This window comes from Brachyistius frenatus, unplaced genomic scaffold (assembly GCF_029030835.1).
Source record: "Brachyistius frenatus isolate BFR_SWC_R1_liver_20210118 unplaced genomic scaffold, ASM2903083v1 Contig_120, whole genome shotgun sequence".
NCBI lineage: Eukaryota > Metazoa > Chordata > Actinopteri > Embiotocidae > Brachyistius > Brachyistius frenatus.
Window position 1 is genome coordinate 187,332 of NW_027210719.1, and position 26,126 is coordinate 213,457.

The 26,126-nt window shown below is 40.6% G+C and overlaps 1 protein-coding gene across 6 annotated transcripts; it reads left to right on the top strand.

The window, feature by feature from the left end:
- Window positions 1-2,172: 2,172 nt before the first annotated feature.
- Window positions 2,173-23,778, top strand: LOC138629721 (vang-like protein 1). Of its 6 annotated transcripts, none has more exons than XR_011311572.1 (10): window positions 2,173-2,333; window positions 7,990-8,241; window positions 9,454-9,625; window positions 15,600-16,028; window positions 16,130-16,305; window positions 17,795-17,928; window positions 19,553-19,703; window positions 20,655-20,889; window positions 21,671-23,526; window positions 23,586-23,778. XR_011311572.1 is itself a non-coding variant. In XM_069713615.1 (9 exons), the coding sequence occupies exons 2-9, from the start codon at window positions 8,171-8,173 to the stop codon at window positions 21,929-21,931; spliced, it is 1,629 nt and encodes a 542-aa protein (XP_069569716.1). In that variant the 5' UTR covers window positions 2,173-2,337; window positions 7,990-8,170; the 3' UTR covers window positions 21,932-23,778. The 6 variants fall into 6 exon arrangements, 3 of the variants coding, with proteins under 3 accessions (XP_069569716.1, XP_069569715.1, XP_069569717.1); XR_011311571.1 differs by having other exon boundaries at window positions 21,671-23,520; XR_011311573.1 differs by having other exon boundaries at window positions 21,671-23,512.
- The last annotated feature ends 2,348 nt before the right edge of the window (window positions 23,779-26,126 follow it).

Here is a 26,126-nt window from a genome sequence, read left to right on the forward strand (position 1 = left end):
TTTTAGCCAACGTTGGTCAAATAGTAAAATCTTAATAGCACTATCAACTATTTATTATTAAATACTGTCACACAAATGGACCACACACAGAACATTAAAATATGTATGGGATTTGATGTTATTCTGGACATTCCTTGTTTCAAAGCAACACTTTCTGCAAAAATATTCTTCAGTTTGGTTAAGACTTATCAGATGATGTTTTTGGAAGGAGCAACGCTGCCCTCTGATGGCGCTTCAGAGAAGAAAATCTAAAAGTAAGAAGCTGCTTTCACACATTGTCTGTTGTTTAAAGAGGCCTTTCCACAAAGCACAGGCCTAACTCGTAGTGTGGATTTGAGGTAAGTATTTAGGAATCTTTCCATCATATGGCTGCATGTTCTGTGGACTGTTTTATTTCTGGTCCTCCCGTCCCAGCGTCTCCCTGCTGTTTTCTTTTTTTATGCTAAATATTGCTTTTGTTGCTTTAGTTTACCTGCTGGAGGTATGCACATTAAAGATGTGGTTTTAATATGTTTTGTGATGGGTAAGAAGTTGATGCTTTTATATGATCTTAAAGGTTACAGCTGCATGTTTTCTGTATATGTTGGGCCACATCATCTCTTTCAATTCATCTCAAGGTATCAGATGTGATTCAATAGCAGATTGAGTTTTCTCAGTTGCCATTGAATTGCAGATGTTTAAATTTACATTTTAACTACGTTGGCTAAAGAACGCTGAATCAAAAAAGCTCTCAAAAATGTCTAACTGGTGACGATGCTCAAAAAGACTACTGTAAATAGACTTAAAGGTAAAATTGTTCCGTCAGCTGCTGTTTTCAAGATTCACATTGAACTTTGGACTGTTTGGTTTGGTTATTATTATTATTTTGATGTTATTTTCTCTTGATGCAGACCGTAGAGAAATTCTAGCAAACCTTTCTTGAACTGTATTTTTTTTTTTTTTTTTATCACTCCTCTTGCCCTTTTTCCTGAGTGCACAAGTGACCCTTTTCATAATAGTTAAAAAAAAAAAAGAGCCTTTTTTCCTTCCATGTTGCCTCTTTCATCTGTCCAGAGATAAAATGCCCTGTGGCAGTTCATCCAACACAGGGGTCGTCAGTGTCACATCCATGCAACACAGTTTGTGTCTCCACAGTTCAGAGGTCAGGAGTCAGGACCATGAGCATGTCTGTGTATTTTACTGCCACAGTAATAATGGCACCAGAACTTGCAGCCATATGCTATAGAAACTACACATCAGGTAAGACACTAATCAGGTGAGTACACACATGATGCTGTTGAAGCATCTATTCTATGTATATTAATGCATAGATAGAAACTGACATATTTTGGTTTTGATATGGATCTGAAAAGTAACTAAAGCTGTCAAATAAATGTAGTGGAGTAGAAAGTCCAATATTTCCCTCTGAGATGTTGTAGAGATGAAGTATAAGCACCAGAAAATGGAAATACTCAAGTAAAGTACCTCTAGATTAAACTTGAGCACAATACTTGTCTTGAATAAATGTATTTCATTACACTACATCGCTGTTAATTGTGGAATATAGAAACTGAAGTACGGTATCAGCTAAAATAACAACTCAAAGACATTATGATCATCATGATCAAGTTTTTAGGAATAAAGCACCTTAGGGCCCTTGCAAACAAACCTGTTTTTTGGGGGCCATTGGAGGTGTCTGGGCCTCTCAGTAATTGGGTGCTTTGCCTGGTTGTAATCCAGCCATGCTGGTGTTCAATAGTTTGGATCACTGACAGGGTTCGAGGTGGATATTTTTGTTCATCTCATTATGTAATGGAAAATACAATGACCCATCAATTTCCTTAAAACGTGTAAAAATGAAATAGTTGTGTACTGCTTTATGACAACAACAACAAAAACCTAGTAATTTTTATACCTCACCAACAAAATCTTATCACCAAATTGTCTCATAATCTATACATTAATTACGATACAACCTCAAATTTCGGGGTCAGTCGGTGAGAGCAGAGTAAACTTCCCCCAGTCAGCAACCGTGTGTCTACTTTAAACTTTACAGGTCAAACTTCCCCTACTTCACTCCCTGTCCTAACAGCTCTAAACCGGTCCTCAAGGACGACCTCTTGTGGGCCACAGCAGAAAATACTCATTGTAGTGCACTTGAGTGTATTGTACATCCATGCTGCCTCCCTTTCTGGTCCTGCAAACCACAATGGCCAGGCTCGTATGAGGGAGCTGCCTCTCAGCACTGACGCGCCTCTCAGCAGCAGCAGCAGCACGTCGGCGGCAGATCCACTGACACCGAGACACAGGAGGAGGAGGAGGAGGAGGAAGATGAAACACTTCTGAGACAAAAGGTAGGTAAATGAATCCATAATCGTGATGCTGCGTTCATTACACCGGGTATCGGCTGTCCTTGCGAAAAGCCGTAGACACACCAACCGCACAGGAATTACTGATGAAGTTCAATGCTGCCGTCGTGGAAAAAAATGGTTTCCTTTTCACCGGAGGGATACAGCCTCCAAACCCGTATTCATTTGGGGGCTAACCTTTGTAGTTTTGCTCCTCCAGCACCTTTTATATGTAAATATCTAGTCTGAACCGACAGCATGCACGTTTATTTGAGGTGATTGTAGATGACCGTGTATATCCTGCTGCGGTTAATGGGGCTCAGGATGGGACTGAAACGAGATCTTCTGTAACCGAAACTGTAATAGAGAAGTAACATCCCTTGCTCTGTCAGACCCAGTAGCTTATAAAATAAGGGGCGTGTGTCGCCATCAGCAGCAGCAGTACCAGCAGCAGCAGCTGTCTGGAGAGCACACTGCACAGCTGGATGAGCTGTTCTACTATGAATAAAGCAGCTTCACATGTCTCCTGTGACGCTGTCAGTGCTGTCTCCCTGTCAGTGCTGTCTCCCTCAGTGTCATGATGCTGCACTGACACTGTGCAGCAGTAAGTTATTAATGAGCAGTGCTGATAGGTTGGGGACACTGAGGTCTGGGGACCTCTTCAATAGATGACTTCTCCCTTGGAAGATATCAGTTCTGGCCATGGCTGATCAAAAGAAAGTGGTGTTGGCGATGCTGCTGCCATTATTCTCCTTTTTAAGCCATGTTTTTCTGACTCTAGCACAGTGTGTCGGACGAGTAATGAGAACTGGAGCTGCCTTTGGGCTAAATAGGAGCATTAGGATCCCTCAAAGCTTGGGCAGCAGGGTGAAATGCATGATGCATAATAGAGAAGTGTATTTACAGACATAAAAGCGCTGCTCTTAAAGTAGGAATGTACCGAGGTATCTCTTCCGCAACCCGCACTACCTCACTCCCTCTCCCTCCCTCCCTCCCTCCCTCCATCCCTCCCTCTCTACTGTACTTTTATTTAGTTCCACATGAGAGGATCAGAGGGGACTAAAGTTTGCATTCCAGAGAACTGTGTCAGGTCTTAACTTTCTCCTTTTACTCGTGTGTGTGTGTGTGTGTGTGTGTGTGTGTGTGTGTGTGTGTGTGTGTGTGTGTGTGTGTGTGTGTGTGTGTGTGTGTGTGTGTGTGTGTGTGTGCGTGTGCGTGTGTGTGTGTATGTGTGGGGGTGTGAAAGAGCTGCAGGGTGGGAGTAGCTGAGACTCTACTCACTCACTCAAAGGTCACAGGTTTGCTCTCTGCACATATTTGACCAATTTTGTGGACACAATCAAATGTGTCACAGTGAACGCTGAGAGGAAAATGCACAAGAAATAAGATCCTAATAATTGTATCCTAATAGTGAGGTCCACAAAGTAAGAAAGAAAAAAAAAAAAAAAAAGCTTTTTCTATCTTTCATGACATTTTGGCTTTGGCTCAGTTTATGTGATTTAAGTAATATAGTATGTTAATGAGCAGCTGTTCCTATGGGTTATCTAAAGTCCATGGAGGGATTGGTGATTGTAATCACTATAAATAACACTGGCACACACACTGTGGCACCCTTTGTGTGGCTACAGAGAGGTTTCGACCTGCTTAGAGGACTGTGTTACTCACGTGTGTGCATCTCCTTGCTAGGTTTCCTTCCTTCCTTTTAAATAATGCATTTTACTACAGTAAAATAGTTCACAGCTAGTCGCTACGGGTCCTGTCCCTTCTGAGGGAGTAAATTACATACTCTTAGCATTTGCACTATTGGTTGGATAAAATATGTAATTCTCTATTGACATCTGCCAAAAATAATCAACAGATTTTGTTTTTAAGTCATGAAAATGGCTAAGCTACAGCTGAGGCCCTACCATACTATCTGTTGTATATTTTGTACAGTACTTTGAAGTTTTGTGCTTTGTAGATTCCTTTGAATATATGGAAAAAGCGATAAAAGAAATGAACTAACACAGCAGACAGACAGCTGCTGCATCTGGCAGATTATGGCGTAATGCCACCAGAGCAGGGCGTACATGGAGGAAGGAAGGCACCAGGGCTAATGGGTGTGAGGGAGGGCACAGATGCCATGGTAACCAGGCCTCAGCATGTGCTCTGGATGAGCTATGAGACTGATCTCTGCCATTTAGGGTGCCAACACTGCATTGGACACTTTAATGGAATCTCAGATTGCACACCCGTCTCTTTCTCTGCACAGTTTGGAGGGCAAATGTCGCTGTAGCCAAGGACATTAAACTAAAATATCATATTTACAGCTTTATTATTTATTGATGATTTAGATCAGTAGGGGGAAAAAAAATGCTGCAAAGCGTTTTAGTTGTGTTGCAGCTCTTCTCATGGAGCCATATTTCTTGCAGAAATGGAGTCTGGTTATGGTCTCTTTTTATAATAGGAGTATCTACCACGTGTGTGTTTACCGCTGAAGATGATTACAGTATGTGTGGCTACAGTAGCTCCCACTGTGCAACAGCCTCCATCCACTAAACAAACACATTAATGAGTGTTTGTTTTACATTAGTGTCAGTTTCTGCCCTAGTGAGCCTCTTCTCAGAGCAGCCAACCAGAACGGTCTGCAGCGATGTGACCGTGCTTCACTAGAGAATACATTTTCTTCCACACCGACTCCCTCGCACAGGACTACAGAAATGTTTCTTTTGGACGGTATAACTCAGAGTTAGCAGGCTTCCGGACGTCTCTTTTACACGTTATTATTCCCGCATGCTTTATTCATAGTTATCGTTGGTTTGTAACTGATAGTTTTTCTTACCCTGTGGCTGCGATTTTCCACATGGCCTGGTTCACCGTCCCTCTTCATGCTCGTCTCGTGGATGAGTGACTTCTCAGTGGGATCATCTTGGCCCACATACCACTGCCACGCGCTCAGAGATCAGCACTCAGTGGGTTAACAGCTTTCATTCGAATCATAGGCTTATTCATTTAAAGCATACGGATTCTGGGTGTGATGGGAAGCTATTGTTTGCTCTTTGTGCCCCTCTCGCTGTGCTGCCTCCTACCTTCACTCTCCTCTACACGCACACGTAGTGTATCACACAAATTTACTCTCAGCAGGGATGATTGATTATTGCAGCTAGACGGGGCCTCCTGTCTCCAGTGTTGCCAAGGCAACAGTGGACGCTCCAGATGTGGGTTAGAGATTAGACACATGACTTTCCTGTTAAAACTCTGGTTTCTGTTTAAAATTTGATGCTGCGACATCAGCTTTGATTCTGGTTTGTTCCACTATGTTCAAGCGCATTATTTATTGAAGTTCTGCGTGTATGCAGCTCTGCCTTGTTCACCATTATGTTCCCCTCTTTTCAATAGCAGAAGCAGCTGTACCACTGGTGACTGACGCAGCCGCTATCACAGAATTGTACTGCATTTTACACATGGATGACAGAGATCTGCAAGATGATACGAATTAGTGTTTGTCTGACACAACTAATTATTTAGGTTGTAATAATGTTATGATGTAATTTACATGCATTATATGACAATCTTTAATGTAAAATGTGTGGTTTCTCTTAAACGACAGACATTTCCCATGATGGCTAGTGGAAGGAAAGAAAACATTCAAACCCATTTTAATGGAAATCAGCTTCATAGCAATGTCTTCCTCTATAGCCATAATGTTCCTGACATGATCTCCATGGCATTCACATCCCAATATGCTGAATGCACCATTTTAGTGTTTATATGCACCATTGGTTATGGAGATAACAAATATCTGGTAAATGATGGAGAGAATAATCCCAGTTAATAAAATGAAACGGGGCTGCAAGGGATGGTGATTGGCAGGTCGTTGTCAGGACAACAGCTGGGAGACAGACAGGGTGTAGATTGAGGTCTAAATGAATGGTCATGCACGGTGAAGCACTGAGACATCCTCACGCATGCATCACACAACACACATTAAGGCCCAGGAAGTGAGTCTGGCAGATTCAGTCCGAAGTCATGATGTCATTATTCAGAGGTGCTTCTAAATCTCGTCCAAATTGCTGTTTATCCAACCTAAATGGAAAAAAAAAAATGCATTATTAATAATACAAATAGTACAGCACAGCTTAGAATTAATTCGTTTTACAAAGTACTGGAGTTTGTTCTTTTTTTTTTTTTTTTTTTTTTTTTTTTTTTTTTTTTTTTTTTTTTTTTTTTTTTTTTTTTTTTTTTTTTTTTTTTTTTTTTTTTTTTTTTTTTTTTTTTTTTTTTTTTTTTTTTTTTTTTTTTTTTTTTTTTTTTTTTTTTTTTTTTTTTTTTTTTTTTTTTTTTTTTTTTTTTTTTTTTTTTTTTTTTTTTTTTTTTTTTTTTTTTTTTTTTTTTTTTTTTTTTTTTTTTTTTTTTTTTTTTTTTTTTTTTTTTTTTTTTTTTTTTTTTTTTTTTTTTTTTTTTTTTTTTTTTTTTTTTTTTTTTTTTTTTTTTTTTTTTTTTTTTTTTTTTTTTTTTTTTTTTTTTTTTTTTTTTTTTTTTTTTTTTTTTTTTTTTTTTTTTTTTTTTTTTTTTTTTTTTTTTGTGAATCAATGGGTTTTACCAACCAGAGGGGGATTTAATTAAAAATGTGCACATATTGGATATTTTTTAAGTGGATAGCAGTGTTTTCAGACTCAAGATGTTTAAATTAGTCTACTTTTTTTGTATGAAAATGAACAGATAAATGAAGACCTAAGGATTTGTCCCCCAGACTTGTATTCCTTTTCATGAGGAGAAGATTGTAAAAGGGAATTCAGACCTTCATTTAGGATGAAACTGCAAGAAAGGACAATTGAATAAATATGAATCAAATACAGACCTTCCTTTTAGTTTCTGGTCAATATTTTTCTACAGTGGTGGAAGGAAGGCAGGAGGGAGGGGGTGCTCATTGGTGTCAATACAATCCTAGTTGCAGCCATGGCTATCAAGCATCTTGTAAACTTCTGATAGCATAATGGATCTAGTGGTAACTAGATGCACTGGTCTGTGTTTTTCCCCCAAAGCTCCTAATATATGTCTGTGGGATTCTGTACAAAGAAAAATATTTATTTTTATGTAACCTTTGTTTAACCAGGAAATCTCCTGAGATGCAAACATTTTTACAAGACAGACTCTGCAAGTATTGCAGCATTTAGGCAAACTGACTATTTGAGAGCTATAAATGTTTAATGTTTAAAACCATTACAATCTTCATGAAACATGTTTTGAATGTGTTGTTTGCATGCCTGGTTTCAAGTCAGTGTTTCCAAATAAAGTTAGTCTTGTAAATTATTCTGAGATCGGGGGGACAGAGTAGAAAATTGCAGCTCAGGACGCACTCTGAACATTCCTAAATATCAAATATCCATTTTATAGCTGTGAGGCACGTGAAAAAGAGACTTTACTGAGGTGGACAGGAATATAGCTGCCTGGTCGATATATTAATGACAGGTAATCTACTGAATCTGCCCAACCACTCCCACAATACAGCAGAGCACTATGACACTAATCTTTTAAATATCATTCTGTTCCCTTTGAAAATGCCCAGCCCTCAACAGAAAGTCAGAAGCCTGCTTCGTACATCTAATGCATTATTCTTTAGATGTTGCACGGACGTTTTGTCGCAACCCTACTGTACTCTCTCTCTCTGTCTGTCCCTCAGGTCAATGTGGTTACCAAAGCAGCTCTCTGGGGTAGTCGTCAGTCGTCGAGGATTCCTGAGGCCTGTCTCTATAGCAACCCTTCCCTCCTCTTGAACGCCACTGCCAACTTCCCCTCTGTGCCACACGACACGTCTCTCCTCATCCCCCCCCGCCCAATCGCCGGCTCTATACTGCGTTGGAATGGACACCGAGTCGACCCACTCTGGCTACTCCTATCACTCCAGCCGCTCTGGGAGATCAAACCGACACGGGTATGTTTCCTGTCTGGTAGCCTTTCCATCGTTCCATCTGTCCGCTTCTCGCCCTTTGTCTCACTGACCTTCCCATGATTTTAATGTGTTTCTACCCGATCATGTGCTGTATTTTACGACTCCGGCAATGGCCTTGATATTTTGACTAGAATGCCTTCAGTGAGTATTTAGTTGGCTGTGTTTGTTTGAGGAAGCTACATGTTGGTTGTAGACAATGAGATGAGAGAGTCAGAGACAGACACAGAGGGAAGAGGCGAGAGATTGAGACGGACAGAGTTTGTGGATTAGGGTCGTCACAGCTAAGTGGTTCTAACCTATTTCAGTGATTGACTCGGTCGACTCATTCATTTGATTCTCCTCTTTTCCTTTCCTGACGCCTGTGATTGTCTGCATGTATATTCATTTCCCTACGCTTTCCACGAGCTACAACTAACATTTGTTTTCATTGTTGAGTTATCTGCTTCTTATTCTCTCAATTTTCAGCTAATCATTTTCTTATATATGTCAGGAGTTGATTAATTTGTCCAACAAGCAATTCAAGACCCAAATTATTCTGGGCGTGACCAACAAAACACACAAAGTGGCTAATTATCAGTTTTCATAAACTGGATTTTCTTTTTCTTTTTTTTTTTTTTGCGCTGGTGCTTTGATTAATCAAAAATGAATTATTTTTGTTTTGTGTCAGTGTGCTCATAAACAAGCTAAATAATTTGCTTGTGTGCATAAGTATAAACCTGAAATGATTACAGTACTTGGTTAGATTTTCTTTTTCTTTAACAATAGAAACGGTATTGGCTGATTTTTTTTATTATTATTTTTTTTGACTGTTTCATTGTGTCAGTCATTCACTGGTTCCAGCTTTTCAAATGGGAGATGTTTTGTAATTTTTTTACAAGTAAAATAACCATGTAAAGAGATTTTCTTTGTTTTGCTGTTGTTGTGGATTGTTTGTTGAACAACACTTGGACTTTTATAGATAAAATATTTAGCAGGAAATTAATCTCCATATTAATAATGTGCGAATACACTTTATGGTACAATATTCCTCTTGTACCATTCTCTATGTTCATTGTGTGTGTGTGTGTGTGTGTGTGTGTGTGTGTGTGTGTGTGTGTGTGTGTGTGTGTGTGTGTGTGTGTGTGTGTGTGTGTGTGTGTGTGTGTGTGTGTGTGTGTGTGTGTGTGTGTGTGTGTGTGTGCGCTTGTTTTCCAGAGAACGAAGTCGTGAGCGACACAAAGCGAGCAGCAGTAAAGACAGCAGTCGCTCTGAGAGATCTGTCGTCATCAACCCCCCCGACACGCCGTCCCAGGACTCCCCCGTTCACAACGGAGAGCCGCTGCCTGGAGAACCCACACCAGCATCCGATCATGGAGATGAGGCCCAGGTATTTGTTGTTATTGAAGTCTGTCGATATACAGATTGGAGTAACTCAAAACTGGCCAAATGGGATGCTGTGAAAGAATGCAGGTTGTTGTTTTTTTTTAGAGCGGTGTACTTTGAAACTGTGTCTGCAGTCATCACGTTCCTTTAGGTAGACCCAGTAATCCATGTATGAACTTTGTATCGTGACCTTATAAACTCGTCCTCACACAGCTGGCTGCCCATTGCCTGACATATAATCACAATGATGACAAGAGATCAAATAGGTCAGAGGATTAGCATCCCCCTCGTGGGCCTGGATGGATTTGTACAGACAGGACAGCGCTGTGTGTGTGTGTGTGTGTGTGTGTGTGTGTGTGTGTGTGTGTGTGTGTGTGTGTGTGTGTGTGTGTGTGTGTGTGTGTGTGTGTGTGTGTGTGTGTGTGTGTGTGTGTGTGTGTGTGTGTGTGTGTGTGTGTGTGTGTGTGAGAGAGAGAGATACTGGGTGTAACTGTCATGCCTGATGGCTTTGAAAGCAAAGCAAACTGGTACCAGTCGTTCCATAAAGCTGATTTTCCTGAGCTCTGTTAGCAAAATAGGTTTTAAGTAGACGGAGAGGCAATATGTTGTGATAATGCAGCTGAAAGACTGAGTGGGTATTTCACTAAGTCAGTGCTTCAAATATTACAGATGCAGCCAAATACTGTGATCATTGTGTAAAGAAATGGTTCAATATTTATATATCCATTCACTTTCTTGCAGAAATTCAGACGAGGAGATCTATCCCACTCTGATATCTGCCTGTATGAAGCTACAGATAGCAGATGGGTAGCTTAATTCAGCATGAAAAGTGGAACTGTGACACGCCAGGCCCCAAAAAATGACAACTTGTAGATTTACATGTCTGTTTTCATTGTTGCTGGAAGGAAGATGATTAGCTTTTTCTAGTTGTTATGCTTAGGACAATAGGACAATTGTTTTCAGTGCATAGGCACTTGAAGTTACAGCAAGCTGGAGGAGAAGCAAGAAGAACAGGAAGAAGAGAAAGAAAGAGTTTCCTCCAGAGTAGTTATAGATATTCGTCTTTTCAGAGAACTCTGCCTCTGGCTGCCTTCAGTGTCTCTGACCTACTTGAAATCTCTAGTAAAAATAGAACAATTTAGCATGGTGTATATTGCCTACTGTTAGCTTGTATGTTTAAAATATTTGTAGAAACTGTATATTTTGTAGTACAAGCTGATTTGAAAAATGTACTTTCCAAAGCTAATAACATTATTTATTTTGATTAGGACATAAACATGTCTTCAAATGGACTTTCTGACCATCTTTCAGAGGTCTGACCTATTTTGCCATCTCTGCTCAGCATCCCCTTCTGGCGGGAAAGACACATTCCAGGCTGACATGTGATTGCCAGCTTGGAGCTTGTGTCCATTGTCGGCAGTGTAAGGTGATCTGCCATTGTACTGCATTAGCCCTGCAGGCAAATGAGTCCAAATGGCACAGCAGAACCACCGCTGTTACCGCCGTCACCACGTTCACCGCTCCAGCCGATGCGTTTTGGAGCTTCTTTGTTAGATGCCAGAGCTGCTGTAATATTAACTAGTCTCCAGAGCAGAGACATTCTCACAGACCGAGATTAGCCGTAGCTACCAGCCAAATGCCACTTTGAGGAAAGCTGATATGAATAATCCTCCATGTTTACACGCATGCCTATGACATAAGGATACGATCTTGGAGCACAGCTTCCCTCTGAGTCATAGAGAGAGCGCCAACTCTGTTACTGAGACTGTCCATGCTGCTTTGTGACTCGACTTTGTGACTTTGTGCCAGGAGGGAGCAGCTTCAGTTTCCTCACAGTGTTAACTCCAGCAACACCAAAGCATATGATATTCTTGTTTTAGCATGTCACTACTTGCGTCTTTGCCCTTTTTCTTCATGACATGGACACACACACACACACACACACACACACACACACACACACACACACACACACACACACACACACACACAGCAGCTTGTAATTAGATTAAAAAAAAAAAAAAAAAAAAACTCCCACAATAAAAGGAATGCAGTAGATTGAAGTAAAACCTGCCAAGCATTTTAAACGTTTGTGTCTCGCAGGTCCAGTTAATAATTATTTCAAATACATTTTAGCAAAACTAATTTGAGCACACACTTTGACCAACATAAACAAACCAACGTGTAAATGTCATTTTAACCTCCATCCAGGCCAGTAGGGGCTGAACCATTGTGTTTTGTATTTGGCAGACTGCTTGCTGTGTGTTGTTTGTTTTTTGTGACGGTAGACCAGGCCCAGTCGTAATCCATATTCAGCCTCTGCCAGATGAAAAGACTGCCAAACATGCAGGCAGCAGTCATGTCGTTCTCTCTCGCTCTCCTGTAACCCTTCTCTGTTTTTTTTTTTTTATCTCCCAATTACTTTCTCTTCAATACACTGTATATAAAAGATCAGGCCTGATTCATGTCGCATTAATCTTCAAGATTAATCCACTGAGACTTAACGGTTGTTTTTCACAGTGTATTAGCTCAGTTGATGATAAACTGTTTTCCTCTTCTGAATGAGTCATCAGCATGAAAGCTTGTGTGTATTAACGCCTTGACAAATAGATTGTTGGGAGAATCACGCGTCCTAGATGGAGGCTGAATTATAACACGAACTATTCGGGTGCATATGCTCAAATTTACTGTATAAAACGTATAGTTATTTAAGACTAAGACACACTTTGTAAAACACATTTTACAAGTGGAAAGTTCCACATCAACCAGGCAACGACTACAAAAACACTAAAACTCCTAAACGACACGAAAATAGAATGAAGCAAATCTCTGAAAACAACCAAACTGAGCCTCACAGCCAACATCTGGTGAGGAGGAGGAGGAGGAGGAGGAGAGGGGAGTCAGTCTCTGTGGAGTTGAACCTGTGATGGGTCCCCTCCTGTTCTCTGTGATCACAAAGAGTTTAAAAGAAATAATTTGACATTTTGGGATATATGCTTATTTACTTTCTTGCTGAGTGACAGATGAGAGGATTAATCCCAGTAATGCATCTGTTTGTTCAGTATGAAGCTTAGTTCAGCTGGCAGGAAAGCAGTGGAGACTCCCACAATCACTGTACCGAGCCAAGAAAGAGTCCTGCACAAAACACTGACCAAAAAAATAAAAAGTTATTTTTACACCTTTTTTTTTTTGTTGGTCATTTGATTTTGGTTTTGTACAAATAAAACTAGAAATATATAATGAGTTAAATAGTGAGCCATGAATCTTGAGGTCTCTTTCTACTTTCAAACATATTCAGATGTGATTCCTGTACTGCGGATTAACTAGAATGAATAATATACTTTTAGTTTTTGTCAATATGCTGATCAACTTCTGGATCCAGAGATTTAAATAACGCATCAGCAGTATTTTTATTATATATGATAATAGCATTGATAACAGTGTCAAAGAGGTATTTACCCAGTCTGCTGTGTCATATTTTCTGTTTCATAAAAAAATAAAACAAACATAAAGTCATAAGTGCTACCTGTTATTGACCCAAATAATAATTCTCTGGGACATCAGTTTAATCACGAACTTATAATTGTGCAGTGATCTAAAGGAATAATCATCTCGTGTAAATCATTTAAAACAGAATTTGTATTCTTAGTTTCACTGTAAAGCAGGACTCAACTGTCCTGAATCATCATAATTATATATTAAAGAATTAGATTATAAACAATGAAATAATTAAAGTACAATGAAAAATTACATTTAAAAATGAAAAATTATATAATAATTATATAATTAAAAATGTTTATCTAATCATTTTTAAAAAGCGATGTTTCATCCTATACACAAAAAACAAGGTTTATTCAAAATTATTGTGAGAAATCATCAGTTTAGTGTGGATTGAGAACGCAAATAGAAAACAAAGGAGCCCTTTTTCACATTTAGCTTCCTGTTTGTTTACTATCTATGTAAACATGCCTCCATGTTCAAGGAACTGGATGTTGTTTTTGTATTCCCACTTGTATAATCTCTCTCTGAAGTGTGGAATGACGTCGATGGTTCACAGATCTTGTGATCAGGTCGGGATCCCGATCACTGGGAGCTGGTTTAAAAAAGAAATGGAGCAGAAGAGGAGAGATGTGAGCTGAATAAAAATGAAAGTGGAGCCGACGCTACGTTTACAGTTCATAGCTGACCTCTCCTTTCACACATTAGTCTGGCAGACACATATAGGATGAAACACTTATGCACCCCCAACCACCCGGACCGTCTCTCATCTGCTGCTATCTTACACCTTAACTGCTGCCATCCCCCCCTCTCTGACTTTCCTGCCCTCTCCCACTCTCATGCTCATTCGTCTTCTGGCTCCTGTTGGCTCCTCCAGCGCGGCTGAGTTAATTAGCTGTAAACCGCAATGGAGGACAGAATTCAGAGATTCATGTTGCATTTTTGTGATTGAAAAGATGGAAAAGCAAGATTGAGTTCATATTCCACACTCCACAAATAGCAGCAGGCTTCACTTAATCTGTAAACGCTTATTTTAACTCCTTAATAACCTTTAATGACCCAGTTTACAGTGAGAAGCACACATTCTGGGCAGCTGACAAATAATGTGACCGTCTTCTGCCTGTGTTACTAACAGCCTGTCTGCTTTCCCAGCAGCTTCATCAGACTCATACGGCTTGAGTTTAGGGCTCTGCATGCTTTTTGATGTGCTCAGGTGTTTGTGTGTGCACGTGTGTGTGAAGCCATGAAGGCTTATCTGTTCAGCTTGTCATTGTTCCAGCTCGCGTCCCTGTCTGTCTGCAGCTGCTGCTCCTGTGATTGGTTGTACTTGGTACATCGCCGTGACACTCTGGGGAACAATGAATGGCTAATTACGTGAATTAATGACAGGCACACAATAAAATAAATGCCTCTTTAAAGTAGACTTGTCACTAATTTATTCTCCGTCTGTCTCTTTGTTGAAAAGATTTGTGCTTAAAATGACCCTGATTGTTAGCAAAAGAAACAAAAAAATTTCGATTTGCGACGATGGGAATGGAAAGCTTCAGGTTTTGTTGTTGTTGTTGTTATTCAGTGTGTGGGTATGTGTGCATTTGTGTGTACTTTAATATGTTGTTGTCTGCATCCCTCTGCCAGCATGAACCCTACTGCACTCCCATCCTGTCATCCCTTATTACTTCAGCAGGACTTTAAAGGTTTGCTATAATGAGGGGAAAACTCTAATAGCATGAAGGATGTCTTGTGTTCATGGTGCATAAAGTCTGTGGTGCTTTTGTGTGCACAGTAGGGAGTGGGAGAGGAAGATGAAACCACTGTCATCCGTGTGATTCAGATTTATATCACTTATTTGATTTGCCCAGTTTCTCATGAACTGTATTTGTCCATTTTTCTGCTACTTTAACGGGCCTTGATTCAGCCAGGTTTTTAGATATATGTTTTCCTCCTTTAGCCCAAAACAATATAGATGAACAGATTTTTTTTTTTTTGAGGCACTCACAGCTTTAAAAAAAACAATAAACAACAAAAAAAAATCACATCTAAAGCTGCTCTAAGACAGAAGATTTTCATCTAAGGACAATATTTTTCTATCAACAATGGAAAAGGTGTAATGTTTCAGTGGAAGTGGTGAAGCCACTGAACATTTTCACCCAAATCAGCAGTCTTTCAGCTCATTGTTTCGACATACTGAACCAGAGATTGTGATCTTGTCACTCCTCTGTTCTTCTCAATCCTGTCTCCAGCAGAAGCAAGCAGTCATTGTGATTGATTTAAAAAAAAAAAAAAAAAAAGGCTCTGATGAGCCCATACCGAGCACAAAAAAAACATACAAAGTTCACAACTTGCTCCAAAAAAATCAGTTGATGCAGCTTTGAATATTTGAAAAAAATAAATAAATAAATGTATTTCGATAAACTGGCAATCCCAGCACATCTAAATGTAACACACCTTTCCTTCATCTTTCGTTCCGTTTTTCCTTTCAGGATGATAACTGGGGAGAAACCACCACCGCTGTGACCGGCACCTCAGAGCTCAGTGTTTCCCAGGAGGAAGTGGTCGGCCTGGGGAAGGGGATACAGGACCGGACCCAAGGCTTCCGCCGCTACCTTCCCCTGGCTGTGGCCTCATGCATGGGGCTGTTGGTGCTGGCCACGCCGCTGGTCTTCCTGCTTCTTCCAGCGGTGATGTGGCCCGACAGGCTGCAGGCTTGTGGCGCAGCCTGCGAAGGCCTCTTCCTCTCCATCTCCTTCAAACTCCTCATTCTCCTGGTGGCTGTTTGGGCTTTGTTTCTGCGTCCGAGCCGGGCCAGCCTGCCGAGGATGTGCGTGTATCGGGCCTTCCTCACCACACTCACACTCCTGCTCACCATGTCTTATTGGCTCTTCTATGGCGTCCGGATCTTGGATGCACAGGTGGGTTAGAGAGTGTGCTATTATGTTTAATTCTGATTTAAACAAAGTTTTCATCAAACAGCAGTCAATATGTTACTGAACCTGTGATGTGGTTTACGCAGGACGAGGATTACCACGGTATCGTTCAGTTTGCCGTGTCCCTCGTGGACTCCCAGCTGTTTGTTCACTACCTGGCAGTGGTGCTACTGGAGCTCCGTCACCTCCAGCCCTGCTACAGCGTGTGTGTCATGCGCTCCACAGACGGAGAGACGCGCCACTACAACATCGGACAGTTCAGGTATGCGTGCTGTACTTGTAATGTCATAACCTTATCGCTGATTTCCAATGAAACAAATATAGAATAAGTATTTCACAGTGTCACATATGTTTATGACCCTTCTGTCGAGTACACACTGAGACACACAATGGCACTTGGCCACAGTCATTACACTCTCTTTGTTGAAGTATGGGTGTAATTGGAGGCTCATGTCCGCAGGGAAGACTGGCACAGGCCGTAATTGAGTTACTCAGCAGTCTCCTCGTCTACTAGGCTATTCTAGGAGTGTGGGGGGAGGGATGAGAAAGTGCCGGACAGAGGCACTCGTCCTATGGCTGTCTTACTTTGTTTCTGCTTTGAACAAGTATATGAATACAACAGAAATGAGAGACATATATATATATATATATATAAGGTTTGCGTGATGAGGCTAAAATCTTCATGGGTTTAAAAGAGGTCTTTTTCTGATTCAGAAGGAATTTTAAAGATGGTGAACAAGAACTTAATGAGGGTGTTACCTGACTCACTTATTCACCACTATCAGCGGTTTAACTGTGTCTTTACATTTCGACAACATTTACAGAGATCGTCATTATATCTTCATTGTATCTAAAAAAAAAAACACACACATCAATAGATGTGTCGACTTTTCACTGGATTAAAGGGCAGTATTAAAGCTGGAATAGGCTTTTTTTTTTCTTTTTGGTATCACTGAGCAGAATTTCCATTATAATCTTTCAGCATATTGTATTTCAAGTGATCTGAGAGAACACAAGCCTTCTGCACCTCCTCTTGGCTCTATATTCAGGCTTTAGAAAATCGACCCTGTAACGGAGACTTTAGGCCAATCACGGGTCATTTCAGAGATAGGATGTTCCTACTGGCTGTCCTACAAATGCAGATGCACCTCCTCTCACATATAAAGCCTGATTCAGTTGTGAAAAATCCTAGAGAAAATGTGCTATTCCAGTATTGGCAGCAACTACCTGCATTGCAAAGCAACCCAAAAAAACAGGAAGATGGACTTCAAAGAGAGTCTAAAAGAAAGTCTGACAATAGATGCAATCAGGCTGGACTGACTTGCATGTGCAGCCTGAATGACAGGCTCAAAGTGAAGGCTCGCAAGGTGACAGACAGGGTCAGTAAAAACCTGAGGGATTATTTGGTGGTCCACCAGTCCAACAGGATTTGTCTCGGTATTCTTGATGGCCAATACACCGATAAACACAAAAAAAACCTGTGCTGATATTAGAAAAGCATTTCCGAGTTGGAGAGAACTTTGTGATTGAAGGGCATGCGTGTGTTTATGCTCGTCTGGTGGGAGGGGCTTAGGACAGAGAGGGGAGGGGGACGACCTGCAGTGGGAGAACCGTCATTTCAAATTCTGGCCTTTTTTTAAATTATTTTTCTCTTTATTATGTCTTTTCCAGGTTGGACTTTTTAAAACTGTGTCGGTCACCTTTAATGTGAACTGTGTTTCTTTTCTCCTTGTGTCTCTCATGTCTCACAGCATTCAACGGGCTGCTCTGTTCATTTTAGAGTATTACTACAGAGATTTTCCTCTACATAACCCAGCCCTGCTCTCTGCCTCCAAGCACCGCGCTGCCAAACACCTGGCTGGATTAAAGGTCTACAACGTAGACGGTTAGTCGCCTCATGTGTTCCAATAATTTCCTCCTATACCATAAAACATCTCTGCTGATGTCCCTTTTGTTGTTACCTTTGTTTTTCCTTGTTTACCCGCTGTAGTGCTCATTCTGCTTTTTTTGTGGTGATGATCTCTTTTCCATCCCCATCTCTTCCATGAGCAGCTTTTAAAAACAAACTGAGAACATACCTTTTGGACAGTAAGTACAGATAAAACTCTTTGCCATCACTGTACACGGCACTTTGTCACAGATAGCGACTAATTTCACGGTTCAGCTCCTTCCATCTTTACTGCACTCTGAAGCCGTCATCTCTGGCATAAAGTATATGTTGCATCTGCAGCACACACACACACACACACACACTTAGACACTCACATACTCCAACTGTGACGCTATAATGGTCTTGATATATTTCCTCCCGGCACCCACATCCAGTACACCCATCCTGTAATGCCACATATTGCACTCTTCCTGTAGTTAAAAGGGTTTTTCCCTCACCACCCATTAATCCTCCACCCGCTGCAAAACACTGTGGATTTGTTCTCTATAGCAGGGATGCAGTATGGGATATGGTGTCCTCATAGCACTTTCCATCCACCCCACCCCCTTCCCTATCAAAGAGCAATGGAAAGGCCTCTAGGGGGCCAGGGAATTTCAAACCTTAAATAATTCATCAGAGTAACGCTCGTTTCTCACGTACTACCACATTTCTCCATCCTCACACTCAGCCTGTCTCCAGCTACGCTCCGTTCTCACCTTTTTTCCTCTCGTCAAATCCCCACGCACACCCCTCTCATTCACTCATTCGCAGTCACTCTACTCATAGCATGAATATGTAGGCAAGGAGGCCGATGTTTACTCATATTTTCAGTGGAAAAAATGTACAATGCTTCTTGTGCAAATTATCTGACAGCATTCTTTCCACAGTACACACTTGGATGATTTTTCATCCATATTTTATCACTGAAGTCAGTATCTCTATTTCACCTGCACACACACGCATAAACACACATATGCAGATCGGATTATTAATGATTTATATCCTTACCTGACCTGCAGCATTTACTGCCTATCGCCTCCCCCAAACTTTACTGATCATGAATATGGACCAAATCTTACTCCCCCACACTGAAACCCCTGGAAGTCTAATATACTGCTGTATAAGCTCCATTAGTTTTATGGGGTCGTGACACAAACCAGAAAACTCATAGATCAGACAGAACTATGGCCTTTGATGTGTAAAATGATGAATATTTAATCCAAACCGCCCCAATAAAGAGGAATGTGGATGCTTCCAGTGGAATTTACCTCTTTTCTCAGTGCTATAATTAAATGCTCTGTGACTGAGACTGGCAGAATGCCCCAGATAAGTAACATGCATAGTTCTCAAGTCTTTTCTCAAAAGTGAGTGGAAGATAAATCGGGCATGATACTGATCAGAAAGGTTGATACACGGTTTGTTTCACACCTCCTCCGATAAGATCTCCTCCAAGGTGAGTTTTTCCTTCCGCGATCCTGACACGGCCCATTAATCACTAAAGGGGGGACTGGTGAGTTAGGGGCTCCTACAGCTCAGAATCATATAACCAATTTACCTTTGTCCATTCCTCCCGGTGCAGCCCCGGGGAACACAGCGGGGGCTCAGCCTAGTAATGGAAATCAGTCACGGGCCATGGTTACAGCTGCTTCCAAACGCAAAGACAGCGCCCACAATGAGCTGTACTATGAGGAGGCAGACTACGAGAGAAGAGTCCGCAAACGCAGAGCCAGGTGGGTGATGGGAACAACATGTCTGCATGTTAGAGGGCGCATACACAGGGAGACAAGAGGGATGGACAGAGGCCAGCTAAATGATCTAAAACTAATGTCAGACGTGCACCTCATTATGTAAATTTGATGGAAATGTCCGATGCTGATCTCATCAAGTTCGAGTCACTTTCATGTGTAAGTCACAACGGTAGTCTTACTGGGTCAAACATTTTAGAAACACTTTGACAATGGCACAAATCTGTTTTGAATGATGTCACCTTAATGCAAAAGCTATAGTAAGAATATAAAAGTTTAAATGTTTTTTTTAAGTTTTCAATTGAACCTAAAACACCTCATTCACACAATTTTAAGTTATTGACCAGACTTTTCTCATGATGTCAATAAAAAGGAAATCAAAAAATACCTTTCTGAATATTTTTGACGTTCCTTCATACACAGCTTCGTGGGTGAATACACAAATACCTCGTACAACACTTTTCTTTCTTCTCTCTCAACTTATTATATTGTTATTCTGTGATTTTTACTCTGTTGGAGATGTAATGGGCAAGAGAGTTTTACTGTCAAATAAATAATGAAATTTATAAGAATTGATTTGGGTTTTCATTTGGCGGGGGTGGTGGGAGCGTCCTACAACCTTTTAATGGTCATTAATCGAGAGTTTAATGCCAAACTAAATGAACAGTAAGCGAGTGAACGAAAAGCACTTTTCTCCTTCTTAATATTGCTAAAGCATCTTTTGATCAATGTCTGAATAAAGCTGTATAAAACATCTGTAACATTTGCTTGTCAGAATGACAGAAAGCTATTATTTTAACAGACAGACATGCCAGCAGTATTCTGTGTCTGAAATACAGTGGGACTGCTTCATTACCATGTTGCTTCTTGATTATTGATGAGGAAGTGTGGAGAGCTAACAGAATTCAAACTGCTGTGTATTTCCTTTTCTGTCAGGCTGGTAGTGGCTGTGGAGGAGGCCTTCACACATGTCCGGCGCATGAAGAAAGAGGACGAGAACGCAACACCGTCTGACATCATGGATGTCCGTGAAGCAGCTCTGGCCATATTTCCCTCTATGGCTCGTGCCTTGCAGAAGTACCTCCGCACCACCAGGAGGCAGCACTGCCACAGCATGGAGAGCATCCAGAAGCACCTCGCTTTCTGTCTCGTCAATAACATGAGCCCAAAGGTCAGCTTGGCCCAGATAGCATACATGCCCACACTTTTTTTTTTTTTTTGGCATCAATGTGTCTTTTATTAAAAGAAGCAATAAAGATAAAGGCTGGAAGTGCAGGCAGAGAAACAGGGCTATACCAAACACTCCATCCAAAGTGTCAAGATTCGTTCAGGAAAGCAGGAAGAAAGAACCCAAATGCAGAAAAACCAGGCAGGGGTAGTTTAGATAGATTTTGAAATGCAAAAAAAAAAAAGCTTGTAGGCTGGTTTGCATGTTGGTAGTCTGTCAGGCAGGTAACTAGCAACAGAAACAAGAATCACTCAAAATGAACTGATAAAGAGTAGAGGGAAACAGGAGGTACTGCATACAGTTTATACTGCTGGGAGGTTGGTACATGTGGGCTGATTGGAGAACAGGTGAGGTGCATGGGGCAGACAGGAAACCGGGCACAGAGACACTGATGACTTCTGCTGGGTGGAAGGAGTAAAACAGGGAAGGACCAGACTGAAAGAATGAAGCAAGAACATTTATTTTGCTAGTTTTATAGCACAAATGTAGGCACTCAGTGGTATGAAGAACTAAACAAAACTCAGATCTCATTATTCAATGTAGGAGAACTTTGTTTCTGCAGGAATGGTGACTAAAACTATGCAAATATGACCCAGGTAGGTTATAATAAAATTGAATTATCATTTTTACCATCAATAGGTTTAAAATAAACTTTTCAGTATTGCTTTAAGAATGATTTCCTATGTGCATATTGTAGTATCATTATCTGTTTCTGTGTGCCCAGGCCTTCCTTGAGGCCTATCTAGCCCCTGGTCCAACCCTGCAGTACGGTCCTGAACGCTGGATGGCTGATCAGTGGACTTTGGTCAGCGAGGCGTCGGTCACCAGCGGTATTAAGGAGGGGGCAGAGTTCCTGCTGAGGTGTCTTGACTTTAGCTTAGCTGTCACCGTCAAGAGCATCCCTTACATCCGAGTGACTGAAGAGTTCATCGACCCCAAGTCACACAAGTTTATACTGCTGCTCCAATCGGAAACCTCAGTTTAACAGCGGCACAGAGGACCAGTGCTGCTGCTCTGGACGTACAGAACTGTTACAGTTACTCAACTGAATTTTTCAAAAATAACTTTTTGTACTGTTTTTTGTACTTTTGTTTATATCGTTTTCTCACATAAAGTATCTTTGTGTCTTTGTCTTGGGAGACTTGAAGGATGATAAAAGACAGAAAAACAGAGGGAAATATGCTTGGATTTCTCTGTCCTGACATTATCAGAACACAATTCAGTTTTCCTCTATGCACAAACAGACCCTCACAAACTCTCGTCTTTCTTTATTTGCATGTGCCAGTGTGTGCCTGCCTAGGAGAGTTCAGGATTTAGGAGGATTGTTTGATTTTAGGATGCAACTGTTTTTAATTGTAGTTTACACTCTGGTCTGTCTTAACCAGTTTGTTTTTTTCTCCTTAGTGTCACTGCAGTGACCAGGACATTTCACGACCCCCTTTCACCAGAATTTTTTTTTTTTTTTTTTTTTTTCAGTCATAGCAATTATTATTTAATCGTCTTGTATTGCAGATGTATGTACAGTATTTATATGCGAATATACTTTATCCCTTCAGACCTTTTTATACCAAAATCATGCTTGAATGATTTTTTTTTTTTTTTTTACCTTGCCTGTCTGCGCTGTATTTGTTGAGATAACTGGACTGTAAATAGCTGAAGACATGCTTGTAATTGTCAGACAAATCCCATGAGTCTCATGGACTGAATGCCAACCACAGTACAGGTAGTCTAGTAAATAGAATGTGAGGAAGCACCACTCTTTGTGTTTGTACAGTTAATTGTGTGCAGTGTACACAGATCTTTTTCTAGGCCAGCAAAGAGTCGTAATGTTTGGACAGCTATGAGGTTCATGTGCTTGACCTTTTCATTCTCACGTTTAACTTTTACCTTCATGCTGTGTAATTTCAGAACATATGCCACTGAATTTATGCCCCTCATTACACCTTTGCATACTATAAATCTTATCGGCCAAGGAACGTACACTCCGCCACGAGCTTAACGCAATGCACAACCTAAATGATTGATTAAAACCAGATTTCCGGCGCAAGAGTTTGGGGCATTCTGCCCAAATGGCTCTCCATTATTAATCGCCATTTATCTCATGCTGGCAAGTGTTTAAAAAATTAATGCAAAATGAATAATTTAGTGCAAATTAGCTCAACCCAGTGTCAGTATTTCTACTGTCAGTATTTTCTCCGATGACACCACAGTGTCACGCTACTGCCACCTACCTACCGCTACTGGAACACTGTCCCGAGCATCAATCAAACTGTTACTGTGTAAGAACATTTGATCTGTATTTTTAAACACACTTTGTATTTATGAGGCTTGTTGTGTCGTAAATTTATATTTACAAGAGTGTTACTGTGCTCACTGGCGCTGTAGTTTTGTTTAGGACTGTTTAAGAGTGTTGATGGCTGTAAATACCTTTTTTCCTGACTACACATGTGCCTCAGTTATACATATTTAGGATGTGCTCAGCATATATGTGCAGTTTTCAAGTGTGTGTGTTTCTGCAAACAGTGTGTGTGTGTGTGTGTGTGTGTGTGTGTGTGTGTGTGTGTGTGTGTGTGTGTGTGTGTGTGTGTGTGTGTGTGTGTGTGTGTGTGTGTGTGTGTGTGTGTGTGTGTGAGAGAGAGAGAGAGAAAAAGAGGGAAACAAAAGAGAACATAATGAAGAAAAGAGAGATTGTTTTCCCAGTCATCCAAATGTGATGCAGCTGACAAGTAATGAGTTCCAAGTTTAACTTGTCTTCTTTTATACAACATTACATGTAAAATACAGCAACGGTGTCAAAGTCACATTTGTAAAAGAAAAAAATAAATATTTGTATTGACCTTTTCACGGCATTTGATTATTGTTATATTTTAATGTAATGGTAAATAACGAGCGTGTCGCCACCAAGTAAAGCAAATGGTCAGCTTTAGAGGACTGTTTCAGCCGGTATTCAGAAGGTATTTTCACTGTTAGAAGTCTAAGTAGCTTAATGATGACTACCAATTCTTGGATGCATCCATCCATGGATAAACAAAAACCTCTCCCGCCTCTGTATGTCATTCTTTTCTTTCAGCAGGCTATGAGTCGCAGAAAAGAAATAAGAAAAAGCAACGGAGGAATTTACGTCCAAGTGGCCTCTCCTGTGTCTATCCAGTGGTGTATAGTCGATATGTGCACCAGCTGCCTGCCCCATTAATTCAAGTGACAAATGAACCTAATGGAGATATAGTGAGAGATTAAAGTAGAAATTACATGTTTGCCATTGAAAATAGAAAATGTTAGCATGTGGTTTTAAAATTTCAAAGCTACAACCCTTGAGGCAGAAAATGTTTCCAGGTAAACCAAACACATCTTACATCTTCAGCTGAATTACCAGAAAGGGAGTTGATATAAAAGAAATGTTTTTTTTACATAAATATGGGTATGAGGTGTCAAATGATTCAGCCAACTATCATCAAACACCTCAGTTCCTACCTAAGCATGTCAACAATTTACATCGACTCACAATAGAGACACAGGCTCGAGGTTGGTTCACATGAATTGATAGGTTGCGTGCACATTATGTATTTAGTGCACATAAACGCCACATCTGCCTGCACATGTAATGTCATTGGTGTGCTGCAGAAAATGTCTGCACGCCTAACCTGGAATCTACTGTAGGCTAAAGTTCATGATGTTTTCACCACTATTCTTCTACGGGGCATGACGTGTGGGTGCAGCTTATAGAACTGTGCACCTGTAATGGGAAACACAATAGTCCACCACTCTGGTGATAATAGCAAATCGATTAATGAAATATCATATAACGGGGTACACTCTCATCCCCTGCTCAAGACACCTGTGCAGCAAAATAAAATAATGCTTTTACTGATATTATTGGACCTTTAATTTTACAGTGTCTACCACAAACACCTTTCACAAAAACAGTCAAATGTGGTAAGAACACCTGATTACGGCAATTGGAGGTCACTGAAATTCATGTGGAAGAACAATGTTTCCGTTGTTTTCTCCGGACCACTTCATTTTCTGACCCGTGACGACATGTTGGGTCGCGTGTTGTCATTCAACCTCTGGCTGTTGAGGTAGTTTCCAGAGAATGATGTAGGCTTCATGTGTGGCTTCATAGTTCTTTTTATTGTTTTATTGTTGTTTATCGTCCACCCTACTTCTGAGTTTCTAACTGATTCAGATTTTTATATATTACTCCTGACTTTTCTCAAAATGTTAATACATCCGCTCATCGTTATAATCACACTCTCAATCTTGACCTGACATATAGCGCATAGATACTAAACATTTAATCCTTGAATCCTCAAAACCCTTTTTGTCTGACCATTTTTTTTATGACATTGGAATTTACTGTAATGTTATACTCAACATATGGGGCCAATTTCTGTTACAGTGGATGTCCGATAATGCTGTAAACCAAATCTAAGGAAGTGATTCAATTATTATTTACTTCAATGGCAGGCATTAATACAATGGAGGGCAGCTACCAAACTTCCCACACAGGTAGATGATCATGTCGATCGTGCTGCAGCTTCGTTACTCACAACGCTGGAGAATGTTGCCCCTCTGAAAAAGAAAGTATTAAATCAAATGAGGCTCCTCGGTACGACGCAAATGCACTCTTTAAAGCAGAAATCTATAGTCTGCTGGGGTACCGTCCATGATGCTCCGGGCACCTCTTCTCTCTCTTTTACTCTCCATGCACTTATAGGCCACCATTGCATTTCATTATCTATATGCCTTGTGTCTCCTGTAGTTTTGTTCATTGTTTGGTGTTTCTCGACGCTGTTCGCCTCGCTACCGTAGTTTTGTGGTTTCTTTTGCAGGTATCTTTGGCCCTGGAGCTACATGTTACTGGCATGTGGTTACTGGCCCCGACAAACATACGTATTGTCTCTTGTATCTCTATACTGTTCTTTTCTCTCTCTGCTTTCCTCTTACCCCAGCGGCAGATGGCCGCTCACCTTTGAGTCTAGTTCTGTCTGACTTTTTCCTTTTATCTATCGCTCATGTCAATGGGTTTATCCAATTAACACAAAACGTAATAGATGTTTATGTTAAATCCACATATAGCTACTTACCAGCTATATTATCATCCTCAACACTTTTTGCCAGTTGAGCTGCTTCCCTCTGTTGATCGTAAAAGAGCTTGCACCCACAAAATGCCACTCACG

What these genes read in the sequence shown, in the direction of transcription:
- LOC138629721 (XM_069713615.1), top strand. Translation starts at nt 8,171, where the DNA reads ATGGACACCGAGTCGACCCACTCTGGCTACTCCTATCACTCCAGCCGC. An exon ending in TCCGGATCTTGGATGCACAG is followed by an intron (nt 16,029 to 16,129) that starts GTGGGTTAGAGA and finishes TGGTTTACGCAG; the next exon opens with GACGAGGATTACCACGGTAT. An exon ending in GTCCGCAAACGCAGAGCCAG is followed by an intron (nt 19,704 to 20,654) that starts GTGGGTGATGGG and finishes CTTTTCTGTCAG; the next exon opens with GCTGGTAGTGGCTGTGGAGG.